Source organism: Passer montanus, unplaced genomic scaffold (genome assembly GCF_014805655.1).
Source record: "Passer montanus isolate IOZ18808 unplaced genomic scaffold, ASM1480565v1 scaffold10, whole genome shotgun sequence".
NCBI lineage: Eukaryota > Metazoa > Chordata > Aves > Passeriformes > Passeridae > Passer > Passer montanus.
This window is the reverse complement of record NW_024356505.1, coordinates 29,659,328-29,683,967: the sequence shown is the minus strand read 5'-3', so window position 1 is coordinate 29,683,967 and position 24,640 is coordinate 29,659,328. Positions and strand designations below refer to the sequence as shown.

The following is a 24,640-nucleotide window of genomic DNA, read 5'->3' as shown; positions in this document are numbered from 1 at the left end:
GAGGGTGCTGTAAGGTCTCCTTGGAGCCTTCTTTTCTTCAGGCTGATCAGCCCCAGCTCTGTCTTCATAGAGAGTTGCTTTAGCCCTGTGATCAACACTGGGGCTCTCCTCTGGATCCTCCCCAACAGGTCCATGTGTTTGAAGGGAAATGATTGCTTAACCCTATATTGTCTGTGATTCTTCAGAATGTATTGCCATATGGGGATTCATGACTGTCCTCTTTCCTGGCTTTAAGAAGGTTGTTTAATCACAAAAAGCCTAAGTTAGTAGTACACAGTGTTGAAATATGGAGAGCACACATGGGGGTCCAAAGAAACCCTTGGTTTTAATCTCTGGTGATGTTTTCTTGAGAGCTATGGACATACTGGGATCCATTCTGAAGTACAAGTCTGGAAACTCTTGCCATTGTCCTGTTCATTTTTTTTTTGTTAGTTTGTAAGAAATTATCAGAGCTTCTAAGTATCTGTATTTCTTTCTAGGAACATTGTCGTAACTGTTAAAGGGCATAATGCAGAATCCGTTAACAGTTTCTGCAGGTATAGTATGCTTTCTATACTTTACTTAGAAATTAGATGCTTGTGATTCAAAATGTTGAAGAAATATCATTATTATTAATCACTATATCATTTGTGTCTAGTATTCTGCTGTGGTATGATTTGAAAAAAGAAAAGCTGTTACTGCAGGATTTATCACTTTAAACAATTACAGCAGCTAAAATTATATTCTTCTTTAGGGCATTGCTAATTACTGTTAACACCTGTAGTTGAAACTTGAAGAAGCATAAATCTGCTTCTTCTTTGATTCAGCAGAATGAAGTATTCAGGTTTTATTATTTTTAAAAAAAATCTTCATATATTTGAAAATCCCTGCTGTATTTGATCCCCATATTAAATGGGGTCAAAATCTATCTGTAAATTATGCTACACAGTTAGCAGAAACAGGAATGAATGTTAACTTATTTTTTTTAAATGCCTTTTCTTCAGCATTCCCATCATTACTATTTTTTCTTTTTGTTTAGTTCTTTCTTCTATGTGGTTTCTTTAAAAGCTGTCTTTAATTTGATTTAGTTTTCACTAGGGTTTTGTCTTGATTTTTTCCCTCTGCTATTAGTAAGGGTATTTGTGTATTCTCAAACCTCTAAATGTGTAGCTGTAACTTCAGTTTCCTTTCCCTTTTGATCTGTGTCTCAATGCTAATGCTTAAGTATGATTTTTAACATTAATGTAATTTTTAATGATACTTAAATGTGAGTGAACGTTTGATGGATACGACATCAGCTCTAATGGACCTTTCAGAACCATTGCTGGTTGTCAGTTAAGTTTCCATTGTTAGTACTTATGTTAATTAGGAAGAGCACTATCTATTACTTTATTTGAAGCCTTGAGCTTTTACTGTCATGTAAGTTTATACTTTACCTGTTTTGTGAGACTGAGTATTTTTATGATGCTATAATAATTCTGAGGAAGCTGTTCCAGAAGCATGTCATTCTGATTGATTTCAGGTGATTAATTCTGTGTCTCTTGGGACTGTTCTTTCAAGGCAGACAGTACTTCCTGTTGGGTAAAGCTGCCCATCCCAGAGTGTGCTCTACATTCCCATGCTTGTGACTGAAGTACTCAATTCTAATACTTAAAAGCATTCGTTTAATTTTTCCTTTAAGTAACAGGAATTTGACTTTGGTTATACTCTTACATTAAAGCCATTTCTGAATAGTAATAGGAGAATATAGACTGTGAAGCTCTATGTAAACTTCAAATCGATTAAGAATTTGCTTTGAAACTTTTTTGAAGGCTTTTTCTTTTTTCCCCTAAATCAAAATCCATTCCAGTCAGTATCCTGTTACTGACTTGTACCCAGAGGGAATGGTAAACTTAGAAGTGAGCTTCCATGTTAGAAGTCACAGAAAAACAGAATATCCTGAGTTGCAAGGGACCCACAAGGATCACAGAGTCCAACTCCTGGCCCTGCACAGCACCCCCCAAGAGTCACACCATGTGCATGAGAGCATTGTACAAACACTTCTTGAATTCCTTTGGGCTTGCTATTGTGACCACTGCCCTGGGGAGCCTGTCCCAGTGCCCAACCATCCTCTAGGTGAAGAACCTTTTCTGGATATCCAGCCTAATCCTCCCCTGACACAACTTCAGGCCATTCCCTCATGTCCTGTCACTTGTCCCTCCTCTGCTCCTCACAAAACTGCAGTGAGGTCTCCCCGCAGTGTCCTCTCCCCCAGGATGAACAGACCAAGTGATCTCAGCTGCTTCTCACACAGCTTCCCCTCAGGGCCCTTCACCAGCTTTGTGGCACTCCTTTTTATGCTTTCTAACAGTTTCGTATCTTCTGTATATTGTGGCACCCAGAGCTGCCCCCAGCACTCAGGTGAGGCTGCCCAGGGCAGAGCAGAGCAGGACAATCCCCTCCCTTGCCCTGCTGGCCATGCTGTGCCTGGTGCCCCCAGGACAGGGTTGGCCCTCCTGGCTGCCAGGGCACTGCTGGCTCAGGTTCGGCTTGCCATGGACATGGACCCCCAGGTTCCTTGCTGTGCTCTCCAGCCTCTCATTCCCCAGTCTGTACCTCCAGGGTTGCTCCATCCCAGGGACAAAATACGGCACTTTATATGTTGGACTTCATGTGGCTGGTGTTGCCCAGTCCTCTTAATTTGTCAAGATCTCTTTGCAGAACCTCCCTAGATCATGACCAGGAGCTATATCAGTGTGAAATGATGATACTCTACAAATACATTAGTCTCCGTATATTTTTTTTACTATGATACTTTTTTTGTCTTCATATCAAGTATCACTTGTTTCTTAAATATAGCACTTTGAAAACATGCAGGGTATTAGTAATTTGTGATGATTTATGTACAACTCTTATGTTGGTACATTTCTTACAAATAAAACTTTAGGGAATAGATTAGATTGGAAATGGAACCTATTCATCAGTTACATTCAGTGTGGCATATTTGTCAGTGTTTCTGTACTTTGAGTGTACTTGTTATTTTTCAGTTAAGTATGGAAGTAATGATTAGTGCAAGGTCTTTGAGTGACAGCTAAACACTTCACTGCTGCCATTTGTCATGTAATAGCAGGTGTTCTGTAATTTAATCCGTACTCCTTCAAGACATCTGTATTTTTCTCAGTTTTAAAATATTTTATAAGAAGCGTGACTATCTTTTAAGTAGCAAGCAATTGAAACACCATGTTCAATTAGATGCACTTTTCTGAACAATAAGTGTCTAACTTGTCAGATTTTATTTCTTCCTCAGGATTATGAAATTATCATTTCATTAATATGACAACATATGACATGACAACAGTCATTGAAGCATTATATTTGACTATTCACACTTATATTAAATATTTACTGTTGAGCAAGTGTTGGTATTTTTTATAATGCTCCATCATGGCATACAATACTGCTGTGCCTTAGTGAACTGAAATACTGTTGGCATTGTCAGATTTATAAAATATTTTTGTTAAATTACTCTAACATGAAAGAATTGTGTATCTTAGAGAAATATTTTGCAAAATATAAGACTGTCCTGGTTTATTTATCTAATAGGTTTTGTCTTTTTAAAATATCCATTGGAAAAGGGTATCACACACTAAAGTAATAGTTTTGTTCTTTGAATATGTTTATTTTAACTTTTTTAGAATCATAGGTCAAGTGTGGTTCTGCACACTTTGTATCCATGTTAGTATGGTTGTTTGGTGCTGGGAGATCTCAAACTTCCATTAGCCTTGTAAATGTGTTTCTTAGCATCAGCTCTCACTTTGCTGGAACCCCTGCTGCCTTTGTATCATTAACATAAATGCAGGTGCAAATAGCATTTATGTACTTTGATAGAAAGCAGTTGGAGACGTTTCACTGTGGGACACGACACTTTCAGATTGTGTACATCTGTTCAAATAATGTATCCAAGCCAGTGACATGAATGCAAGGATAAAAACATCTGCCCCTGAGACCATTTGCCATACAGCAGATGCTTGCATCTTTATTTATGCAGATGGTTTGTGTGATGCGCTGAGCAATGATGAAAGCGGGAAAGTTTGACAAAGATTTCAGGGTATTCCTTGGGATGGGAAAATACGTTGGTAACAGTGCTTTATTTTCATTTGTCTACTGAAAGAAGAACATCTAGTGTAAATACTAGTGGTTCTAGTAACACGGATGTGCCATTTCAGGCACTGACTAGATTAACACAAGTTCAGTAAAGGATTTTTTTTTCATCTCAGGCAGAATAATTGTACTGCAGTTGTAGAAGATGCTGATAGAAGTAATTACTTTCAAACAGGAGGGCTCAGCTGCTTAGCTTTAGGATGCTCTCAAGTTATGCAAAACAATGAATTGACTGAAGAGTTTTCAGAGGTAGAATGTTTTGAAATACTAAGGTAACTCGTCACGAAGTTGTGCGGAGGTTGGGTGCGGTTGTGTACCTGACTGCGGCTTGGGGGATTTTTCAGGACAAGCCGTATTTAACATTACGAAAATATTAGGCCAGTTATTAGGCCTGTGTGTTGTTTGAAGCCTGCAGCGGGGCGGTGGCCATGAGCCGCGGCTCGGAGCCGGGCTGGACGCGCGGAGCGGGGCTGCGGGACGGGCACCGACTCCCTCTGCTGGCTCCGCTCCCGGCTCCGCTCCCGGCTCCGCTCCCGGCTCCGCGCACGGGCACGGACACGGACACGGACACGGGCACGGACACGGCCGGGCAAGGGCGGCATCCTCCGCTTCCATCCTCACTGCCCGGCCTTGCTGATGCATTGTCACCTGTCTGCAGTGTATCCCACAGCTCATCCAGCCCCTTCTCTCGAGAACCAGCGCTGCCTTTAAACAGCATGGTGTGGTTAGCATGGGCAAGCTAGCAATGCCAATAAGCATTGCAAATAATTGTAATTATGCACTGAGGGAGGAAAATCAGTCAGATACAGTAATTTGAATGGTTTTCTGCTGCATCCTACTGCCAGTGAGGTCTAGCTGTGTCCAAGTTCATCAGCAAGTGATAATTTTATATGTTATGAAAATTAATATTTGTCTAGCCAGGACCATAGCATTTCAGAAGATGTTTTAGTTTTCCCATGCAATGCAGATCCATGTCTATCTTTGAAAAAATATACATACCGTGGAGATCCTTTAATCTTTTAGTTTTAATCTTCAACTGAATTAACTGCAGGTAACAATGTTTGGTGTTTCTCAGCTAGAGCTGGAGAGTTTTTCCAAAGAAATCTGGCTTCTGAAGAAAAAAAGGGGGCACAATTAGAGCAAACAAAAACCTTCTATAGGGATTCCCCATTCAAAACTTAGACCACTTAAGTAATATTCAGTGAAATTACCTATTAAAAAAACCCCTCAGAAGATACTCTCCAGCTATCCTTGGAGTTTAACAGTTTTTCTGGCCCTTTCTTTGGAGAGTGGTAAGTTAGTGTATAATTTATAACAGAAGACTCAAAATAGGCCAAGACAAGACTGGCAGTCTTTTGATCCTCAGTTCATGAGGGAACATTTTTGAGGTTTGTACTACAGAAGTCACCATGCAGATGTTTTTAAAGCCTCAAGTAAAATATGATTGCTGTATTGAGCCGAAGTAGTAAATTAATTGTTTTCTCTTGCATACAGTCTTTCTTTAGAAAAAAGGTGCACTGATTCTCACACAAAAAAGTACTCTTTAACAGGAATAAAACTTTCATTTTTTTGTTGTGTTGTCTTTTGTTTGCATGTCAGTATTAAAAAAAATTAAATTTTGGGAGTAAGAGGCCTAATTCCCTTACTGAAGTGAGACATACATGTTTTCTGTCCCAAAGAGGGTTGAACTCTCAGTAGGATGTAGGTATGTCCTCTTTTTTGAAAGAAGAGTAAAAATCTAATCAGAAACTATTTTATGATTTTATTAATTAAATGGTTCTACTTGACCTTTTCATGCTGCATAGTTCTTGAAGAATTTTACCTTAATTTTTGTAGCAGTTTTGGTAGTTACTGTTTCCTGTACTTAAGAGAAAATAAGTCCATTAATTACTACATACATTAGGCATATTGAAATTTTGTCCATGTTGATTTGATCTTGATAGACCCTTTAAAAATAACTATACATTGACTTTACAGTGGATGAATCACTGTTTAGGTCCATGTCTTTCCTGAAGCTCACTAAAAGAAATTTCCACTGGCAATTCTGTCCGGAATTTTGAAAAATCCTATTACAGGTGTTTATCCCCACTTTCTAAAGTACCTAATTTATATTTGCAATGCTGTTTGGGGGTTATGAATTACTAGTTTATGACCAATGCTTCCATCACCTCCTTCAACTATTTTCTGAACAATTAGTTCCCCCAAGTGGCTGCATCAATCCAGCTTTGCTTTGCAAATCTTCAGGGATGGTGTCCTCTATGGAACAGAATGACTGGGTAAAACCAACAAAGATAACCAGTGGACTTGCAGTGATAGCAAAATAATTTCCATTCTACTCAATTGCATCCTGTCAGATCACCAAGGTTCCCAGGTAATGCCCACTCTGAGGCTGACATAATTGGTTGCTGGAACTTGCAGAGGCGTAAAGAAGCTGAAATTCAGTCTTTGATGATGTTTCTAACAGTGTCTCTCAAAAAGAAGTTCTGTGCTTAAATAGAAATTAAATTCAGTCACTTATTTGTGTGGTTGTAGAGGCCAGGAACCATTTTGAGCCCTTAGTTCTTATACTGCCATAGTGAGAAAAATCTGTGTAGTTTTTTCAGCTGTAAAGGTGGAAAAGGTTGTAAGTAATTACAGATTCTTTATGTCTAGCTTTCTTTATGCCAATTTTCATTTCTTGATATGAAAATATTTTGATCTGCTTAAGACCTATTAATTTTGTTGATCTTAATATGAAATGAGTAACTTCTAACTTGAAAGGCTGTTCCTTCAAAAAAATGGAAGGCTTTTAAAGTTCACAAACACTGCATGAGAGGTGCTAAAAAACCAATTAGATCTGCTAATAAATATATTTTAAATTCACTGCAAAAGTGTCTAAAATTCTCGTATGTATATGTATGCTGACTCTTATATGTATTCTGACTTTAAATACTTTCTTCCTTTACACACTAGCACAAAAAAGGCTTTTTATTACAGGAGGTTGTGTTAAGCCATGCATTGTCCACATTATATATAGGAAGCTGCTTTTGAATAGTGATTCACCTATAGTGATTACCTATAGTGATTTTTGGATAGTGTGACTATTATGTTACAGGTTTCAACTAAAAAAGGTTGCCTCAAAGCTGTTGGCCACTTGTAGTTCCCTGCAGAAATAGTATTTCATACATATTTAAAAAGTTATTTGTGGTGGGACCATACAGAGATCTATCAAATCTAAATCTATGAGAAATTAAAAATTATTTCTTAATTATTACTGTTGCCAGTGCTGCTAATATAGTGACTAAATTTCTCACAATGTGTTAACTTGTGTTTAAGTCTGCCATAGTATGGGTATTTTTTATGTTATACTTTTCTCTGGGGACAGAGATACTGAAGCCAAGATGCTGGTGTGAGTGATGGGCAGGTAAAAAATGTCTCCCTTGTACCTAGTCTGAATCGACTTTGTTTTACCTTAAAAGCATTATGCTTTGTCCTGTTTCTGCAAACACTGTAAAAAAGTGTCGCTGTCTTGCTTTTCAGCCCCTTTCAGGTATTGTAAGGCCCCAATTGGGTCTTCTTGGAGCCTTCCCCAGACTAAATAACCCCATCTCTGTCCCAGCCTAACCTCATACAAGAGGTGTTCCATCCTCCTCATCATTTTCATGGCCCTTCTCTGGACTTGCTCCACAGGTCCATGTCTTTCCTATGCCAAGGGCTGTAGGGCTGATGCTGTGCTCCGGGTGGGTCTCACCAGGTCAGAGCAGAGGGGCAGAGTCCCCTCCCTCCCCTGCTGCCCACGGTGCTCTGGATGCAGCCCAGTTTGGTTTCTGGGCTGGGAGCGCATGTTTGCAGCTCACAGTCAGCTTTTCATCCACCAGTACCCCCAAGTTCTTGGCAGAGCTGCTCTGAATCACTTTGGCCCCACCTGTGTTGATACCAGGGACTGTCCTGACCCACGTGCAGGAACTCATGAGCTTCCCATGGGGCACTTCTTGATCTTGTCCAGGTGCCTCAGGCATCCCATCCTCCAGGTGTGCCAGCTGCACCTCTCAGGTTGCTTTTGCCTGCAGACTTGCTGAGGGTGCACTTAATGCCATTGTCAGTGTCACTGGTATGGAACAGCACTGGTCCCAGTATGGACCCAAGGGACACCACGGGTCACCCATCTCCGTGTGGGCATTGAACTGTTCACCATGAGCATCCAGCCAATCCCTTTTCCATCCAATAGCCCGTCAATCAATAGAGTCTATACCTCTCCAGTTTGGAGAAGAGGACTGTGTGAAAGGCCTCTCCTCTGTACTTCAAACAACAGAAGAAAGCAATTCTGGAAGTTGAGAAAGTGGCATAATCTAATTTTTGTTTTCTTAAGTTATGTTAGATCTGTATAAACTTTAGCATGTATCAATATATGGTTAATAGTGCAGAAAGGGCATTTCAGGCAAAAACAGACTGAATTAGAGAGGAAACTGGAGGACTTCTTAAATGCAAACTATATACCCATGATCTTGGATTACTGTATGACTTACCTCTGCAAGGTGGCAGTTTATGCTAAAAATAGTTGTAGCTTATTCCCACGCTGAAAAACGCCACTAGAAATTTTAATGTTGAACATCCTCTTTAATGGAATCCAATTAATGTAAAAAAAAGTATTGTTATTTCAATATGTTCTTCTGCTAAGAAGAGTCTTTTGGAGACCATTTAAGGCATCCAGAAAGCATCCCACTGCTCACAGAATTTCTTGAAATGCCCTATAATCCTAATCCCTTAAAATAATAAACTTGCACAGTCTGTAAAGAGGACTTTTCTAAATTATAAAATGCTTATTGCACAACTAGCAAATCACATTTATGTCCAAATCAGATCTAATTATATATAGCTTTAAAGACACAGTTTAAAGCTTCTAGAACTTTAACAAATTATTTTGTTCCTCCTTTGGAATACCAGAATAAGTTTTCTAATTGTATTTGCACATTCTGTATCTTAGTGTTTATGTGAATGATCTACAGAGATTTTTCCAATCTTGCATTAAAATACTTTGTTATATTGTTTATTTTTCTAAGCCAGTTTAAATTGCACAAAAGCACTATTATGTAAACGTAGTTATAATACTCTTTTAAAAATTGAGTACTAAAAAGGTAAGAAATGTGAGATTCCTCTTTTGGCTTAAATGCTTCTCCTTTCCACCTCATGTAATGTTGGTTACCTGACTTAAGTCTGCATTTAATTCCCATATCCCACCCTGACTCTTTGGCCTAGACACTTTTCAAGTCTCATTTCTAGCCTTGTCCTTTTTCTGCTTGCCCTGTATATTCTCCTGTTTCTCTTCCACACTGTCAGCTCTGCAGTTCAGAGATAAGGAGAGGCCATTTCCTCTTTCCAGCTTGGGTGCTTGGACCTGAAGCCATAGTTCAGGGAAAATCCGGCCCAGCCTGAAGCAGGAGCACATCCATAGAATGTAATCATTGGAAAAGTTAGCTGCTTGAAGTGCCTACTGAACACATGCCCAGAGTCTACAGCTTTGCTTAATTTGGGTAGCTCTCTCACAGATGAAAGAGACATTGCTGTGTCATATACAAAGGTCTTCACCTGATGCACAGGTGTGTCACTAGATTATTTTTTCTTATTTCTTTATATTTAATGTTTTAATGCAGACATACTGAGAATGGCTGGTGTTTTCTGTTGAAATTAATTTTAGAAAATTTTCTGATGCAAATACCCAGAACACAATATTCATCCCAGGCAGCTATTATTAGCAAAGGTAGAAACAAATGCAAATTAATTGCTGTAATGTATAGATCTGGAACCTCATGGTTTGTAGGTTTTATTAGTAATCTTACTTTGTATAGGTGTGTGGCAAAACTGGTTTTGAATAAAGAAGTCCAAATTCTGTTTTCTATAATATCTGCAGTTTATTTGCATGGAATTATGGAAAGGTAAATGAGCATAGAATTTAGTCCCTGTGTTAAAACTACTCAATAAAGCTACTGAATCTTCATTTTTTGAAGCATTTTGTTTTGCTGCTGTTGACTGTCTGCCATGACACTGAAGCTAAACCATCCCATCTGTTTGCCACATTAACCAGCTTTAATCAATTATTAAGCTATCACCTTGCATTTGGCATGTAATGCATTAGATTTTAAAGTGTATTTTGAGGAGAGAAAAGTGCCAAAGAGCAAAAAGCCATAGTTTTCTTAATGCATTAACTGGAAGTTAATGTTTTATATTGCCATTTTGTGTTGTCTTTTTCTGGGTTTTGTTGGTTTTGGGGGTTTGGTTGTTTGGGGTTTTTTTGTTCTGGGATCTATTTATAACTGAAGCACTTTTGCAGGTGGTGTTTTTTTGCATGCTAATCCTGCAGAGAAACATTGTGTCCAACAAAGTATGCTGGGTCAGCAAAAGCAAGAAACTTGTGCTGGAAAGACAGTATCCACAGGTATTTAGTGTGTATGGAGATTTGGCAAAATGAGTGATTAACTATCATTGGCAGAAAAAGATCTCATGTTGTGTCTTAGACAGTTGTGCATTTTTTTTCTTTCCCACAGAAAAGATATTCTTCCTTTTAAAGTCAGCAAAAGACTTAGCTGTATTAATATTCATTGAGTACTCAGGAATCTTCATCTATATTCTGTCTTTTCCTTCAAAACAAGATTATTCTTTTTTTGGTGTTATTTTCTCTCATATGTCAATTCATACACAAATGAAATACAAACGTGCACAACTGAGGCAGACCTACAAGGATTATTTAAAAAATTAAAAGGATTATTTAGAAAATGAACTCTGTTACTCAGTGGTTCCTGTGGTGGCTATTTGGTGGTTATTTTCAAAATTGACCAGATAGTACTGAAAACTAAATTTCTTCTGATACTTTCTACAGCATCTGAGTTCAGCAATGTTGTGTGCTTTACATAGGGAACAGGCTATAAAGGAAGTACAAATAAGGCAGAGTAGGCTGAGGTAGACCAGACTTGGATGACTTGGGAAGGCAGGGGAACCATGAAGAAGCAGCACCCCATGGAAACTCCATTTCCTCCAGAGGAGTCTTCCTAGCATGGATCTATCAGAGAATTTAATGCATCATTGATTTTTGTGTTGGTGTGTCACTGTCCACTTCTATACAATTTTAAGGTTATTTAGAAGGGATGAAAGCTTATGACATCCTGCAAGTACCTGAGGGATTTGATATTTGAAGGTTCTAGCATGGTAACCATTAATCTTTTAACAGAGACTTTTAAAGTAAATAGGTTGAACTGCATTTGTTTAGCCTTGTGTGTAATTAGTTAAAAGTGTTTACCTGTTGTCCCAATTCCACACTCATCTGAAAGACTGAGAACACAGCAGGTAAAAATGAGCTTCACGTCCTTCATATTAAACCTAATACTTTCATTTATTTCCTTTGTTATTAATGAAAATTTTAAAGAAAGTATAAAAATTGTTACCTTCCAGTGAAGGATTTGCAGATTTACTTGTAGAAAGAGTGTTGTGTAAAACAAAGGGCCAACCTCATAAATGCCATTACAGAGCCTCCCGTAACTGAAACTTCCCCTTCCTAGGTGAATGACTTCATGGGATTGCATAGGCACAAAGGCTTTTCCTCAGGCCACAGATGACAAGCCAAAATGAGTCCTTTGAATCAGAGACAGAAATAATTTGGAAGAAATGGAATGTCTCTGAGAAATGCATATGAGGTTTCCAAGCTGCCTTTGCACAAGCCAGCCAGCCAGAGCATATTCAAGTCTTTCAGTGTGGTGAAAACATGAATTACTATAGCTCTTGCTGTGTGCAAAGGAAGTTATGGAAACTTTTCACCAACTATAAATGGAAACCAGAATTTTGGTCACTGATGGTACTTTCATGCTCTGGGTGGCGTCAGCAGAACCTCCAGTCTGAATTGACTGGCTGCTTTCTCCTGATCCAAGATGCTAAGTGGTCTTGCACCAGTTCTTCCAATCAGCTTTCCCAGTCTGCAGGCAAAATGTTAACAGAGCCTGAAGCATCATCAGGCAGCTAGTCTGCATCTAGCCCTTCTCTATATTTAGGCACTGGCTAAGCAGCTTAACTCCAGTAGCTGTGTTGGAGGGGAGGGAAGTGCAGAGTCGAGTGTTCCTTTGCTTACCAGAAGCACTGCAAATTAATAATTGTGCACTAGAATGTCTAATGTCAACTTGTGAAAAAGTGGGGGGACAAAAAAATAAAATTGTACTGAAGGTTGGTACCAAACAACGTGGAAAACTTAGGATAAAATTACACTGGTTGGAAAAAGTGTTTGTATAAAAATCCCTTCTCAAATAGTTATATCAATTCTCAGTATTGTGTTACCTGTGTAAGAAAGACATTGATCTAAACAGACCTTATTTCAAAGAGCATCTTGTGTTTCATATTGATGAAGGTCTTGGCTTTTAGAGCAACACTCGCCTGTGGAATGCTGTGGAGATTCTTTATAGAAAACTAATTTTACTGCTGAATTTTGCATTAGGCAAGTCAATGCATTTGAGAAACATATGGTTCTTTTTAAAGCTAATGCTATACATTATTTCTACAAATACTTCCTCCTAAGTTCAAATTAACCTTTCTTTTATGACTGCCATTTGTGGAGGTGACGTGTCCACAGCAAACCTTCCACCTTTTCCTGTTACCATTGGTGGAAGAGTGGGTGCCTTGTAACTTGGAGTAGCAGGGGTAGTAATCTGCTTAAATGCTGGCATTCCTAAAAGTTATATGCAAATCAATGAATGAAATTTTGAAATAAAAAGGGAGAGGAACAAGAGAAATGAGAGAGAATGGAAACATCTTCATGTTGAATATTGTGGCAAGCTAAATAGCTGCAGATTTGGAGGAAGTCTTTATTGTCAGTGTCTGACAAGCATAATCTGGAGAAATAAGAACTGATTCTGTTCCCTAAAAGGAAAGTACCCTTATTTTGTTATCTGCTGTATTTAAGTTATATGGTTTGAGCTGTAACTATCATCAAAGTTCAGGGCTAGCTTGGTTAGTGATTAAAATACTTTACCTAGTGTTATTCTCCTTCTCAGAACTACTTAAATCATTTACTCAAAAGCAACAGGACGATACCTTGTGGGAAACAAATCATCATATGACTAACAAAAATCTTAGTAGCTGAAAATGTAAAGATTTCTATATAATTAATTACTAGATTAAAAACAATTAAAATTTGGGGCTAAAAAGTGCTGTAGGGAAACCTTTCTAAACATGTTTCTGCTTTTTCCAGGTTGCACAAGCCTGGATTGATCCCTGTGTGCAGGGATCTCTATTTATGTAGGACTTCTGGGTGTACTGTAACCCAGTCTGCACAGAATGTGTAGAAATTGAGAAGGGCTCTGCAGACATTGAGCAGAGAGAAAGTTATGGTGGTGCCCAGTAGTTTCACTTAACTGGAGTATAAAGAAAGTGCATAATGAACTCGGGGTTTGATGCAATAGATGGCAATAAAAGGATCAAAGGCTTATGCCCTGCATAGTTATTGCTCTATGAATCTGCTGATCAAAGAGTGTTGAAAAGCATCAGATCTACTAAATATGAACTGCACAGTTTCTATGTGATTGCTCAGTGAATCCAGCATGTCCTGAAGGCAGTGGCTTTACTGCACATGTGCACACCATGAATATGCACATGTATCTGTCCAGGAGTTCTGGTCATGAAACATGATAGGTCTGTAGCTTGCAGTGCTTGCTGCAAAGTGTGTGATGTCTGAGAAGAACATCCAGGATTAAGATAAATTTACTTGACTTTCCAGTGTTGGTAGTAATTCACAGTTACCTTTTTAAGTTCAGAATCACCTATAAATGCATTTGTAATAGATGTATTTAAAGTGGCAAGAAATGGAAACTTTCCTATGGAATTACTGTACTACAATATTTCAAGGTTGAGGCATTTACTTTCATGTATTCAATTCAAATGTGATTCTTCTCAAATGATTTTTGCTTATGTCCAAATTGCCTTTCTGCCTGGAATCTTTGTAGCTGAATTTTTAGTGGTTGCAATTTCCATTTTTCCAGGAAACCTATTCCAGGTTTGGAGAACTGGAGGCGTCAATAATTGAATTTGAGAGTGGGTAATGAGACTGATAGATGAAATGGTAGTGGTACAATTAACAATGTATCAACTCCTTTTCTGTGGAGTCTGAAAGGTCAGCAGGTGTCTTTGCTGCCTAATGCATATTATATTATATGAATTATATTGTTTTCCTTTTGTTTTTTTTAATTATCCTCACATTTTTTACTGAAAACATTTATTACTTTTATGAACACAAATAGAAACAGGAAGAAATTGTTATATAACCTTGATAAATTGCATATTTCAAGAAAGTGTTTAAATAATTTACTGCAGTAGTTCTGTTGTGAATTAGTGGCACCTGTGTAATTTTTGTGATTGGGTATTTAACAGTAGTTAATAGTTAATATTTTTTCAAATCCTCTTTGATTTTATTATACATTATTTGCATGTTTTGTGGCAGTAATTTTTCTAAGACTTCATCAGGCAAACTTTGGTCTGTGTCTCATAAAACCCACAAATTCTAAATAGTAGAGAATGTCTGAAAGATGGCATGATTCTTTTTGAAACACATGATCACAGCTGGTGCTCAGGGAAGTTGTGTGTCATGGAGCTTAAATCCTGTCCCTGTGTTTCCAGCAGAATATTGCCAGCATGCTCTCACAGCTTTTCCAGGGCTGAAGAGGCTTATGGGTGTATTTGTTCTGAAATGTCATGTAGTTTCTAACCTAGAAGGAAACATTCAATTAAGATTTGATTAAGAGGAATTTTTTTTTGCAAATCTGTGTTCAAACATGTTGCTTCAGACAGTGCTTTTGTCTAGGAAAGTTTTGCAGTTCTAGATTTAATTTCGTGTTCATTTAAATGCCTAAATATTTTTAATAATCTTATGTTAATAGTATCCTTTGTAAGCAATTTTATTTTTGAGAGAGTAATTTTTTTAAAATACTGTGTCTCATATTACATCTGTGTTATGTTATTCTTACAGATAAACAGAAATCCCCTTCGGATATAATACAAAGTTTTCAGAAGAAAAGTCAGTTTAGGACCATTGCTCCAAAAATGGTACCAAAAATTTTAACATCTGGAGTGGTTTCTTGCCTTCAGTCATCTTTGCCTGAGCCAATGACGCCAATTTCAGCTTCGGGTCCCAAGCCCCTGGTGGTGCCAGCTCAGAACTATGCTGTCATGCAGGTGGCTGCTCACAAGGGCACCTTTTCCCTGCTGGCTGTGCCGTGTGTTGCACCTGCCCTAACACAGCAAGTTCAGCAGTCAACTGTGGCCCCCTCTGAAAACCTAAAGCTGCCCATCCCCAGGTACCAATCTGTAAGAAATAAATTGCTGAGTGACAAAAAACCAGCACAAATCTCTAGTTTGAGTGCATGTCACAAGATTCCTAGCAAAGCCCTGGTCTCATCACAGACTTCCCCCATGACTCCTCTACCTGAAGACTGTCCTGAAGCTCATTCTAGTTCAGATTCAGCTGAGCAAGTGATGGTAGCAGACTGTGACTCAGCTGAAATTGGAGTTGCCACATCACTGAATAAAAGCAATTGTGTGGAATCTAGTTCGCTTTTGATGAACAAAACTAAAATTGCTAGCAGTAGTATTTCTGGACCATCTGTAGTTGAAGACTCTCTATCCAAGCCAGCAAGTACAACTAATCCCATGAAACTAAGTCTACATTCTGTGAAGACAGCATCGGAAACCACAAGAGAGTCACTCTTGACATCTGAGAAACTAAAGGAAAAACCCACAAATTCTACAAGTCCTGTTGCTGTCTTGTCATCAGCGGTTTTTGGCAGTACAATTCAGATGACTCCATCAGCACCAAAAGGAAAACTTCCTATTTTGCCTTACTCCAGAATGAAAAATTCAGTGTTCTGTAAATCTAAGCAGAATATTAATGTTATGGACCTAGCTGGTCATTCACTAAAGTCTGAATGTGAAAAGACACCATCTTTGAAAACCAAAGCCTTTGATAAGCAATTAGGGGTATCATTTACACAAGTCCCCAAACAATCCATTCGAGAAAATACCTTCTCTCCATCCAGTAAAGAGGATGATGTCGACAGTCTTAAAAAATTGAGCAGTGCAACCCCTAAAAGAAGAGGCAGGAAAAAAAGAGCCCCGGAAGATTTATTGGCTTTTCAGGCCAAGCGGAGGAAATGCATCATTAATAAGTTTAGAGAAGGAAGAGAGAGGGCAAAGGTTGATATTCAGACACCTGAAGACAATAAAGCAGAAGCAGTGAAGAGATACCGCAGTATCAGACCGAAACCAGTGGTGGTTGTGCAGGCGTTCGCCCCGCTGACTTCTGCAGCGGTCGTAGAGACGCCGTCTCGTGAGCAGGACTTATTCTTAAATGGTTCACTCACCAATAAATGTGTAAGCTCCAAGCACAGTGATGCTACATCAGCTAAATCAAGTGATCTGAGCAGAAATACATGTTCAGCCGTCCCTAAGCCGCTGCACAGATGCCAGGTGTGTAACCATACGTTCCAGTTCAAGCACCACCTCCAGGACCACATGAACACGCACACGAACAGGCGGCCCTACAGCTGCAGGATCTGCAGGAAGGCATATATCCATTCTGGGAGCCTGAGCACACATATGAAGCTTCATCACAACGAAGGCAAATCCAAAAAGCTGGTGTGCTGTGAATTCTGTGCTAAAGTCTTTGGCCATGCCAAAGTGTACTTTGGCCACCTCAGAGAAGTCCACAGGGTTGTTATCAGCACAGAGCCCTACGCTAGCGAGCAACAGGTGCAAGATACTTTAAAGAAGAGAGACGGGAATGTAAAAGAGGCAGAAGAAGCTGCAGAGAGGTGAGAGCTCTCACTAATTAAATGCTAATGAAAACTGGATTTCAAGTTGTCAGTGGATATTAATAAACCTCACCATTATGAAAATTGTTGCGTTTTTCCACCAAGTGAGATTTCTAATAATTTAAATATTCCATGAATCTAGTCAATCCATTAGACCAACCAGTATATTTTAGCTGATTTACTATAAATCAGCTAAATTATTAGCTGATTGTCTATAAATTATTGACACTTGAATATCTAAACTAATTTTGCATATATTCTAGTAACACCCAATATACTGCCATATTTGGGTCATTTGGTTTCTCATGGTTAGTGCTTTGTCTTCTGTCCCACCCACTTTGGGGTTTTCCCTAGAAGATAAGGGAACCAACTGCAGTAAGCAAAAAACAATTAATATTTCAGTATTAGCCTGTACTTTGCTTTCCCTGTTAAATATCATTATCCCACTTCCTTTTAGGGAATGCTGTGAGCTAATCTGTCCTGAGTTTACTGCTGCTTTTGCAATCACTCAACCAAGCAGAAAAGTTAACATGCACTGTATTAAGATGGATAGAACATACTTTTACCTCTGTATTATGATTTTGAGGTGAAATCTCTTGATACAATATAAATGTTGCCTTTTTTGTTTGTTCCAGTGCATTTATTTTCACTGAAGAACATTTGGGGCTTCAATGTAGCTCCTCACTGCAGTTCCATTCTACTCGTTTTACTTTTCATAGCTCCACTCTCTGGAGCAGCAGTCAGAAACTTTTACAGTCTTGAGACTAAGAAACACCAGTCCTTTTCTGTCAGTAGCTGTCATACAGTGAATCATTCAGTTTATCTGTTTTGTTGGGTAATCTGTCTAATATGTATAAATACACAGTGTTATGAAGTCCTTCTTGTAGATGTTATGAGAAGATGTCTGAGGAGATCTTGTTTTGATTGTGTTAACCAGGGACTGCCTGCGTATCCTTTATACTACAGGACTGTCCTAAATCAGGGGAAGGGGCTGTCCAATTGCCTATTAGCATTTAAACTTTTCTAAACTATGTTACCGACTTGCAGGAAAAAAAAAGCAAGAAACTTTGAAATGTCACAGTTTCCATCTTGGAAAGGGAGGTGATTTTGCCTCGAATTGACCCAGATCACTCATTGTTAACAAGTAGGTTTCTCTTACTTGTACATTACAGGTAATAGTAATTTTCACTTTTCTAGCACAGCACTAGAAGTATTTGGATTGACCTCCCTGAATCAGGAACTTCAACAAAAGTTATCAGCCTTTTATTAAAGGCTGGTGTTGTTAAAAGGTTATTTCTGCCAAAGCTAATTTTCAAGGCAATTCTTAAACTCAGAAGTGCCATTTGGTTTCAGTTTTTTCCTAATCAGCCTCACTAGTATTTATTTGCTTTCTTTTTTTTTCCTCTTCCAAATGAATTAGATACTGTAGAAACAATGTCCTTTTTTAATTAAAAGTGTTTCATGACTGTCATCTCTTCTTGGAACTTGCAAGGACAGAAATTTCAATCCCTCTTCTCTGCCTGGCTAATACTTAAATAGTTTGTATTTCCTTTTTTTAACAGGGGAAATAAGTGCAATTTTGAGGACCTGTTCCATAACCCAGGAGAAGTGAAATTACAGGTCAAATGTGGTCGATGCCAGTTTATTGCAGAGTCTTTTGGTGAAATGAAGTTTCACTTATTGTGCTGTCATGGAGAAGAGATTCAGGGAAGAGTGAAGGAAGGGGTTTTTCAAGGAAGCAGAGGAACAAAGGGGAAGCTGGTCAAACACACAACCCACGTGTGGAAACAGCACAATGAGAGAAGACATTTGGCAAAGTGCAGTGCCCATCAGGAGGAGCTGTATAATGTTCCAAAACCAAAGAGACAGATGTACTTCCACCATCAAAATAATGCCAATATTGTACCTAAAAGTGAACCAAGCCAGTCAGGAAGTGGTGAAGCCTCTAAGGAGATGCAAAATGTGGGGTTTGGCCCACAAAGGAAAAAAATAGAATTTTGGTCAAAAGCAGGCTATAACTGCATTTTATGCAAACAGTTATTTGGAAGAAAAGAGGATCTTTGTAATCATTGGCAGAGTCATCATAATTGTGAAGACCCTTCCACTTTATGGACAATTTTTACTTTGGCATCAAAAGAAGGAATTATTGAACTTTCTGATAATGGTGAATATTGAAGCTCAACTCTACAATGCTCTGAAAAGCATTAACTACCTTACCAAATTGTTCTTTCACTGTCTTGCTAAACTAACTCAGCAGATGTATCACTTAAAAGGTTTGTTAGTTGGGTTTGTTGGGGATTTTTTAAAAAGCCATATTAACCTTTATTTTGGTGACTAGAAAATGTAAACACATTTTCTGTATCATTCCAGATGGGTACATGGAAGCTGATTATGAATCGTTGTACTTAAAATTCATGCTTAAGGAACTTTATGACAGCAAATACTCAATACTAATTATTAACCTCAATGAAATATATTTGCAAGTTAAATTATACTATACACACAGAAATAAATCAATTTATATAAAGAAATCTAAGTCTTAAATTAAATTAAAAACCTGACTGGAAGTCAGATCCCGATTGTGCTCCCAGATTTTGTGGTAAATGCATATTTCCATGAAGTTCTCTCCATCACTTCAGTGTGCATACATGCAGCTGCACTCAGGAGCTTTATAGTCTATAATTTAAGAACTTCTGATTCTTGTTTTCTTGATTTCAGTGAACATTTCAATGAACATTTCAAAAATGTTCATTGCTTGCAGGTGTTTTTGGTGTTCTTTTCTGTCCTGGTAACAACAAAGATATTTGTATTTTAGGAGTAAAAATCTCCTGTGTATTTTTATGCCTGTAGCTTTCTGGGTTGAAGATTTGGTGCCACCCATGGAGGTAGAGCCCAGCACATCTCCAAGGGGGCAGGTCCTGTAAGAGGGTGGAGTTCTGGAGCTTGGTTTTGGTGAAAAGGTCATTGAAACCATTGAATCCAATTTGAAATTGATGTTTGAACTGCTTAAAGCCTTATGTTCCTCTGAATTATTTTGGGAGCAATAATGGAGGCAAGTCTAAGAAATCACCACATCATTCTTCAGCAGAAGTCAGAGCACGTCAGAGGACAAGAAAAACACAGCAGCACTGTCCCTACAGTGTCCCACTCCATTCATTCCTTCTTGTGGTCAGCTGTAATTGAGGGAGTGCAGTGATAAAAGAGTCATGCCTGAAATGGCCTGGCTTGCCTCTCACTGTTTTGCAAAAATTATGGTCATGAAAACATGAGAAGAGGTCTAAAAGTGTTGAGCTTTCTGACTGGGATTCCACAAGCTGTTGCAATATTTTGTGTATGTGTTTTGTTTTTAACAGTAAAGGCTGTTTTGATGACCTGATAGTTTTGAATGTGATTTCTTGTTGTGTGGTGCTTTGCCCTGAAGTTGAACTGTAAGGTAGGAATCAAGAATAACAAAAGACAAAAAGAAAATGCCCATAGAACTGTATTTTCCCATGGATTTTCAAAACTTTCTTCCTATTATCTGTTACTATAAATTCAGATTTATAGCTGTTTCTTTGCTTTCATATTTTGGGGTTTTTATGCTGAATTACCTTAAAAGTAGTAATTGTTCTTATTCTTGACACATTCATTTTTTAATGTTATGATATATTATACATTATTCATAATGTTACAATATATTCATATTTATTTTCACTGGCATATTTGGACAGGAACAGCTGTTTTTAAAGTCACTGTTTCACATCAGACTGAGGCTGTATTTAACTTAGTAGAGTGTGTTGCATTTAGCAGCATTTTTTGCCTCTGCAACTTAATCCTTTAACTTTAAAAATCAAACAGCAGGGTGTTTTCCATGAAACAGAAATGTGAGAACAATCCCTCCTTCCCATAGTTACACTGTGTCAAAGGGAAGTTCATTCCCAGCATAAAGCATGCATTTTATGAGTTGGGAAAAACCATTTAAATGTTTTGATCATGGTATTTTTTTAGAGTGAACATTAAATCACCCATCCCAAGGTATAGTTTAAAATGAGCTGACATAAATTCAGTACTGAGTCTCTTCTGTTCAGGAACAGCAGCAGCCATGGCAGAGTGGCCCTTTAAATTATTTTCAACAGGTATTTGTTTAAAACAGTGTTGCATCAGAGCCAGTGATGTAGGTGATTTGTTTGGGTGGTCATCAGGGAAGAGGTGCACTTTCCCTGGAGGGGGAAGTCAGTGGTGGTGGGAGGAGGGGGCTGGAATGACGGAGTCAGTTGCATTTTCTTTAGTAGAAATTTTCACGTGCAGTCTTCTCATCACATTTTTGTACTTCTCTCCCTTTCTCCAGGCCAAATGGGTAAAGGGGTCTCAGCTTTCAGTGGTTTAAAACCTGAAAACATGTTTTAAAGCATGGTTCTAAGCCACTTCTCAGTGTCCTCATAAATGTTTAAAATTAGAAGCCCTTTTTTTAAGACCCTGAAAGCATTCTTGTGTTTCAGGCTATTACAATTATGGTAGATTATGAAAGGTTGGGATTTTTTGGAAATAGCTTTGCATTAAATACAGATGTGTCCTTTGTTTAAAATGTCTTTATTTGGCATTTGTGTTCATTTTGATAAGATTTGGAGGCCCAAAGTGAGCCTTATATACTGCAACTTTTAGTAGTGTGTGTTTGCTGCCCAGCAGAAGGATTGTTATAAATACAGTTTGCTGTTTACCTTGAAGCTGGACAAGTTAACATCTGGTTTTGCACACAAATTATGTTTTTAAATTGTTAAACCGAATGTTATTGTTTTTGTAGCTGTAGTTTTGTTCCCCTCTGATTTTTCATTAAGTCTCTCTTTCAGTTCCACTGTTCAACTTTAAAGCCATTCCTCACATGGAAAGTTGTTCCTTCATCATCACGCCATAAATAACCAAAGCTGGAGGAGTTCCATCACTTTTCTGGCTTGCAGAGTATTGCCCTTCTCCAGCTGCAGAGCTACAGTTTCCTATGTCTAACCTGACATAGTTGCTGGCAGTAAATGTTTTGCTTCATTTATTTATTAGAATTCAGCTTGCTGCTTTTTAGCTCAATCGGAGTTGCTGTCATACCTCATTAGATACTTATTTTATCTGCTGTTCACTGAGCTCTTTGAAGAAAGTGGCATAAGAAGGATGAACAGGTATTTAAAGGAGCAGATTTCTGCCCATTTCATGCAGATGATGCTGATGTTTGAGGATCACCAGCTTATCTAGGCTCAGCCATGTAGTACATTGTATTTCTACAACACATCCACCTACACGTGCATCTATTTTGGAACGAAACGTATACTTCAAATTCAGCTGTCAGTTACTGTTATCAAACCCGAGCAATGCAGGTTTGGGATTGTTATGCATAAAGATTAAAATGCTATTAACTGTAGTAGGTTTGCTTGTCAAATTCCGTATAGCTCTGAAAAATGAAAATCTCTGTGTGCTGAGTATGACACAGAAAAAATCTGGTCTCATGAAGAAAAGTCTAATGGCTTAAAGGTTGTCCTCATTTCAGTGTGCACTTTTATAGCTGATCTGTCACATTACAGGATTTTCTCCACTTTTTATGAAATTGCCATAATTTTTCTTGGTGAGGAGGACTGAAGAAGACCTGAGTCTTCAAACAAGTTTCAGTGAAAAATGTGTCTCCTTTTTTCTAAACAAGCAGGAATGTTCCATGGACTCAAAAGTCTTGGTGCCATTTTATATATATACATATATATATATATATATATATACATATGCACAATGTGGGGAAACATGCAAGGTTTGGGGTTCAGTGTATCACTCTATGAGGCTGACCATTCTGCAGTTCTCAAGTTCTCAGAAACTAGAAATTTCAGTGTAAAAATAACTTGGTTTTCAGACTTGGGTGAATTTCTAATACCTTATTGACAAACCTTCAAGAAAGCCTGAAAAATGGCAATAACATACTTCTCTATTTGTGCTTTGTTAGGCAATTTTTTGGACATGGTGATACCAGAGGTGGTGTAAAATATGATACTGCTGATGCTGTTGAGTACAAAGGAAGCTTTCTCCCTTTCATTTTTTGATATAATTTTATTGACTTTTCTGTGTAAGCATTAGAAATGATGGGATAAATTACTATTTTTGCTGCTGACAAACCCAGAAACATCATTCTGAAGTTACTTTGCAGAAACCTCCCATTTTCATCTAGAATAAGAGATGAACCCAGAAAAAGCAAGTCCTGTAGGAGATACCTGAGCAAAGTGTTCCCTATGAGGCTCTCTGCACACTTACACTGCTGTAGGTGATGTTTACAGATCTTCTGCTGATGGGTACAAACAGTTTGTTCTCATCTAGAGTTACTTATCTTGGCCAATGGAAATAAGAATTAAAAAATGTCCATGCCTTCTCTTTCATTTGAATTTTTCTGCTAAATATTTCTGCTGTTACACCAGTCCAGATTGTGGTCCAAGCCATGAAGATACTCAAGCACTTTCTAGAGGCCTTTGAGCAGATTTCAGTGGAGGAAAGGGAAGGAAATGTGTGAGGGAAGGAGTGATGATGGAGGTTGGCACAATGTTTTGAATGTAAGTTCAAGCTTCTGTATGACTGACTTTGGTGGAAGCATTCTGGAGCCTTAAACTTCTCCATTCCACCCCCTTTGTTACATGATTCCAGACTGTGCTTGCATGTGAGGTACCTCAGTCTGGAGCACCCTCAGCTTCCTTAGGCATGAGCTTTTCCAAATGGCACAGATTCCTTTGCCAATGTTCCCTTCTTTTGGTGTCTCAGTTTCATGCTGGTAGTTAGGTGAGCCACGTGCTGGCTGCTGAGACCAGCTGCTGCCAGATGTGCAATGTGGTCATTCAGCTTTCCGAGGAAAACATCTTTTAGCTGTAGTCCATAAAAAGTAAATCACAAGCTGCATCTGTGCTTTAAAAAGTAGAAAAATGGTTCACTGAGTTTCCTGCAGATGCAACACTGATAAGTAGTAGAGTAAAAAAAGTGAAGTGTTGCTATAAGAAAAAGCAGCTGCTGAATGTGATTTGGGTTATTTATGTGTCATTGTAAAAGCCTAGACTGTCCTGTCACCTGGTTAAAATTGAATAATGGAATCAGAGAAGTTCCATAAAAGTGTCACACAGATATGATGGCATAAAGCAGCAGTTCAGAGCCACTGTGACTGAGATCTCACCTTGCCTTGCCCCTCTTTTTCATCATCCAAAGCCTGGGACTGAGTGGCTCTGAGCACTCCTTTGCAGAATTTCAGGAAAACAGGTTGCAGGGGATGCTGGGCCAGCCTCCTGCCCAAAGCAGGGCTCAGCACCAGCCCAGGAGCAGAGCAGTGGTTTTTGCTTTTTGGAAGCCACTTCTGTTGCAGTTCCCTCTGGTCCATTGCCAGTGTGAGGATCATGAGTGTAATCAAGGCTCCAGTGTGTCAGCTGACACTTCAAAGCACTATCACAAGCAATTTTTTTACTTTTTTTTTGAAGAAAATGTGACATTTGAGACAAAAAAATCCCCACAACCCCAAATAAAGTTCTAGTTTCAGCTGGCAGTCCTTCAGAAAGTGTTTGCATCTCTCAGCACAACCCCCTGGCTTTGTTGCTTCAGACTGGCCAAGCCTCTTGTCTGACCATGTGAAGCAGCTCACGCTCCTTTGACTCTGCTTTTTCTGGGACCACGGGCTCCCTACTCTTCACATGCAGTGAATAGACTACTTTTTTTTTTTCCTACAGTTGATT

The 24,640-nt window shown here is 38.5% G+C and overlaps 1 protein-coding gene across 6 annotated transcripts in view; it reads left to right on the top strand.

Annotated features, from left to right (window-relative positions):
• Positions 1-22,832, top strand: part of ZNF438 (zinc finger protein 438) — a 52,941-nt gene extending 30,109 nt beyond the window's left edge. For 2 of the 6 annotated variants that reach the window (XM_039711003.1, XM_039710994.1), the window contains 4 exons: positions 480-536; positions 10,427-10,531; positions 15,095-16,934; positions 18,497-22,832. In XM_039711003.1, coding sequence (XP_039566937.1) covers positions 509-536; positions 10,427-10,531; positions 15,095-16,934; positions 18,497-19,109 — 2,586 coding nt within the window. In that variant the 5' untranslated portion in view covers positions 480-508 and the 3' untranslated portion in view covers positions 19,110-22,832. Of the gene's footprint in view, positions 1-479; positions 537-9,435; positions 9,696-10,426; positions 10,532-15,094; positions 16,935-18,496 lie in introns of all 6 variants that reach the window. The other 4 variants (XM_039711014.1, XM_039711019.1, XM_039711026.1 and 1 more) reach the window with 4 other exon arrangements.
• The last annotated feature ends 1,808 nt before the right edge of the window (positions 22,833-24,640 follow it).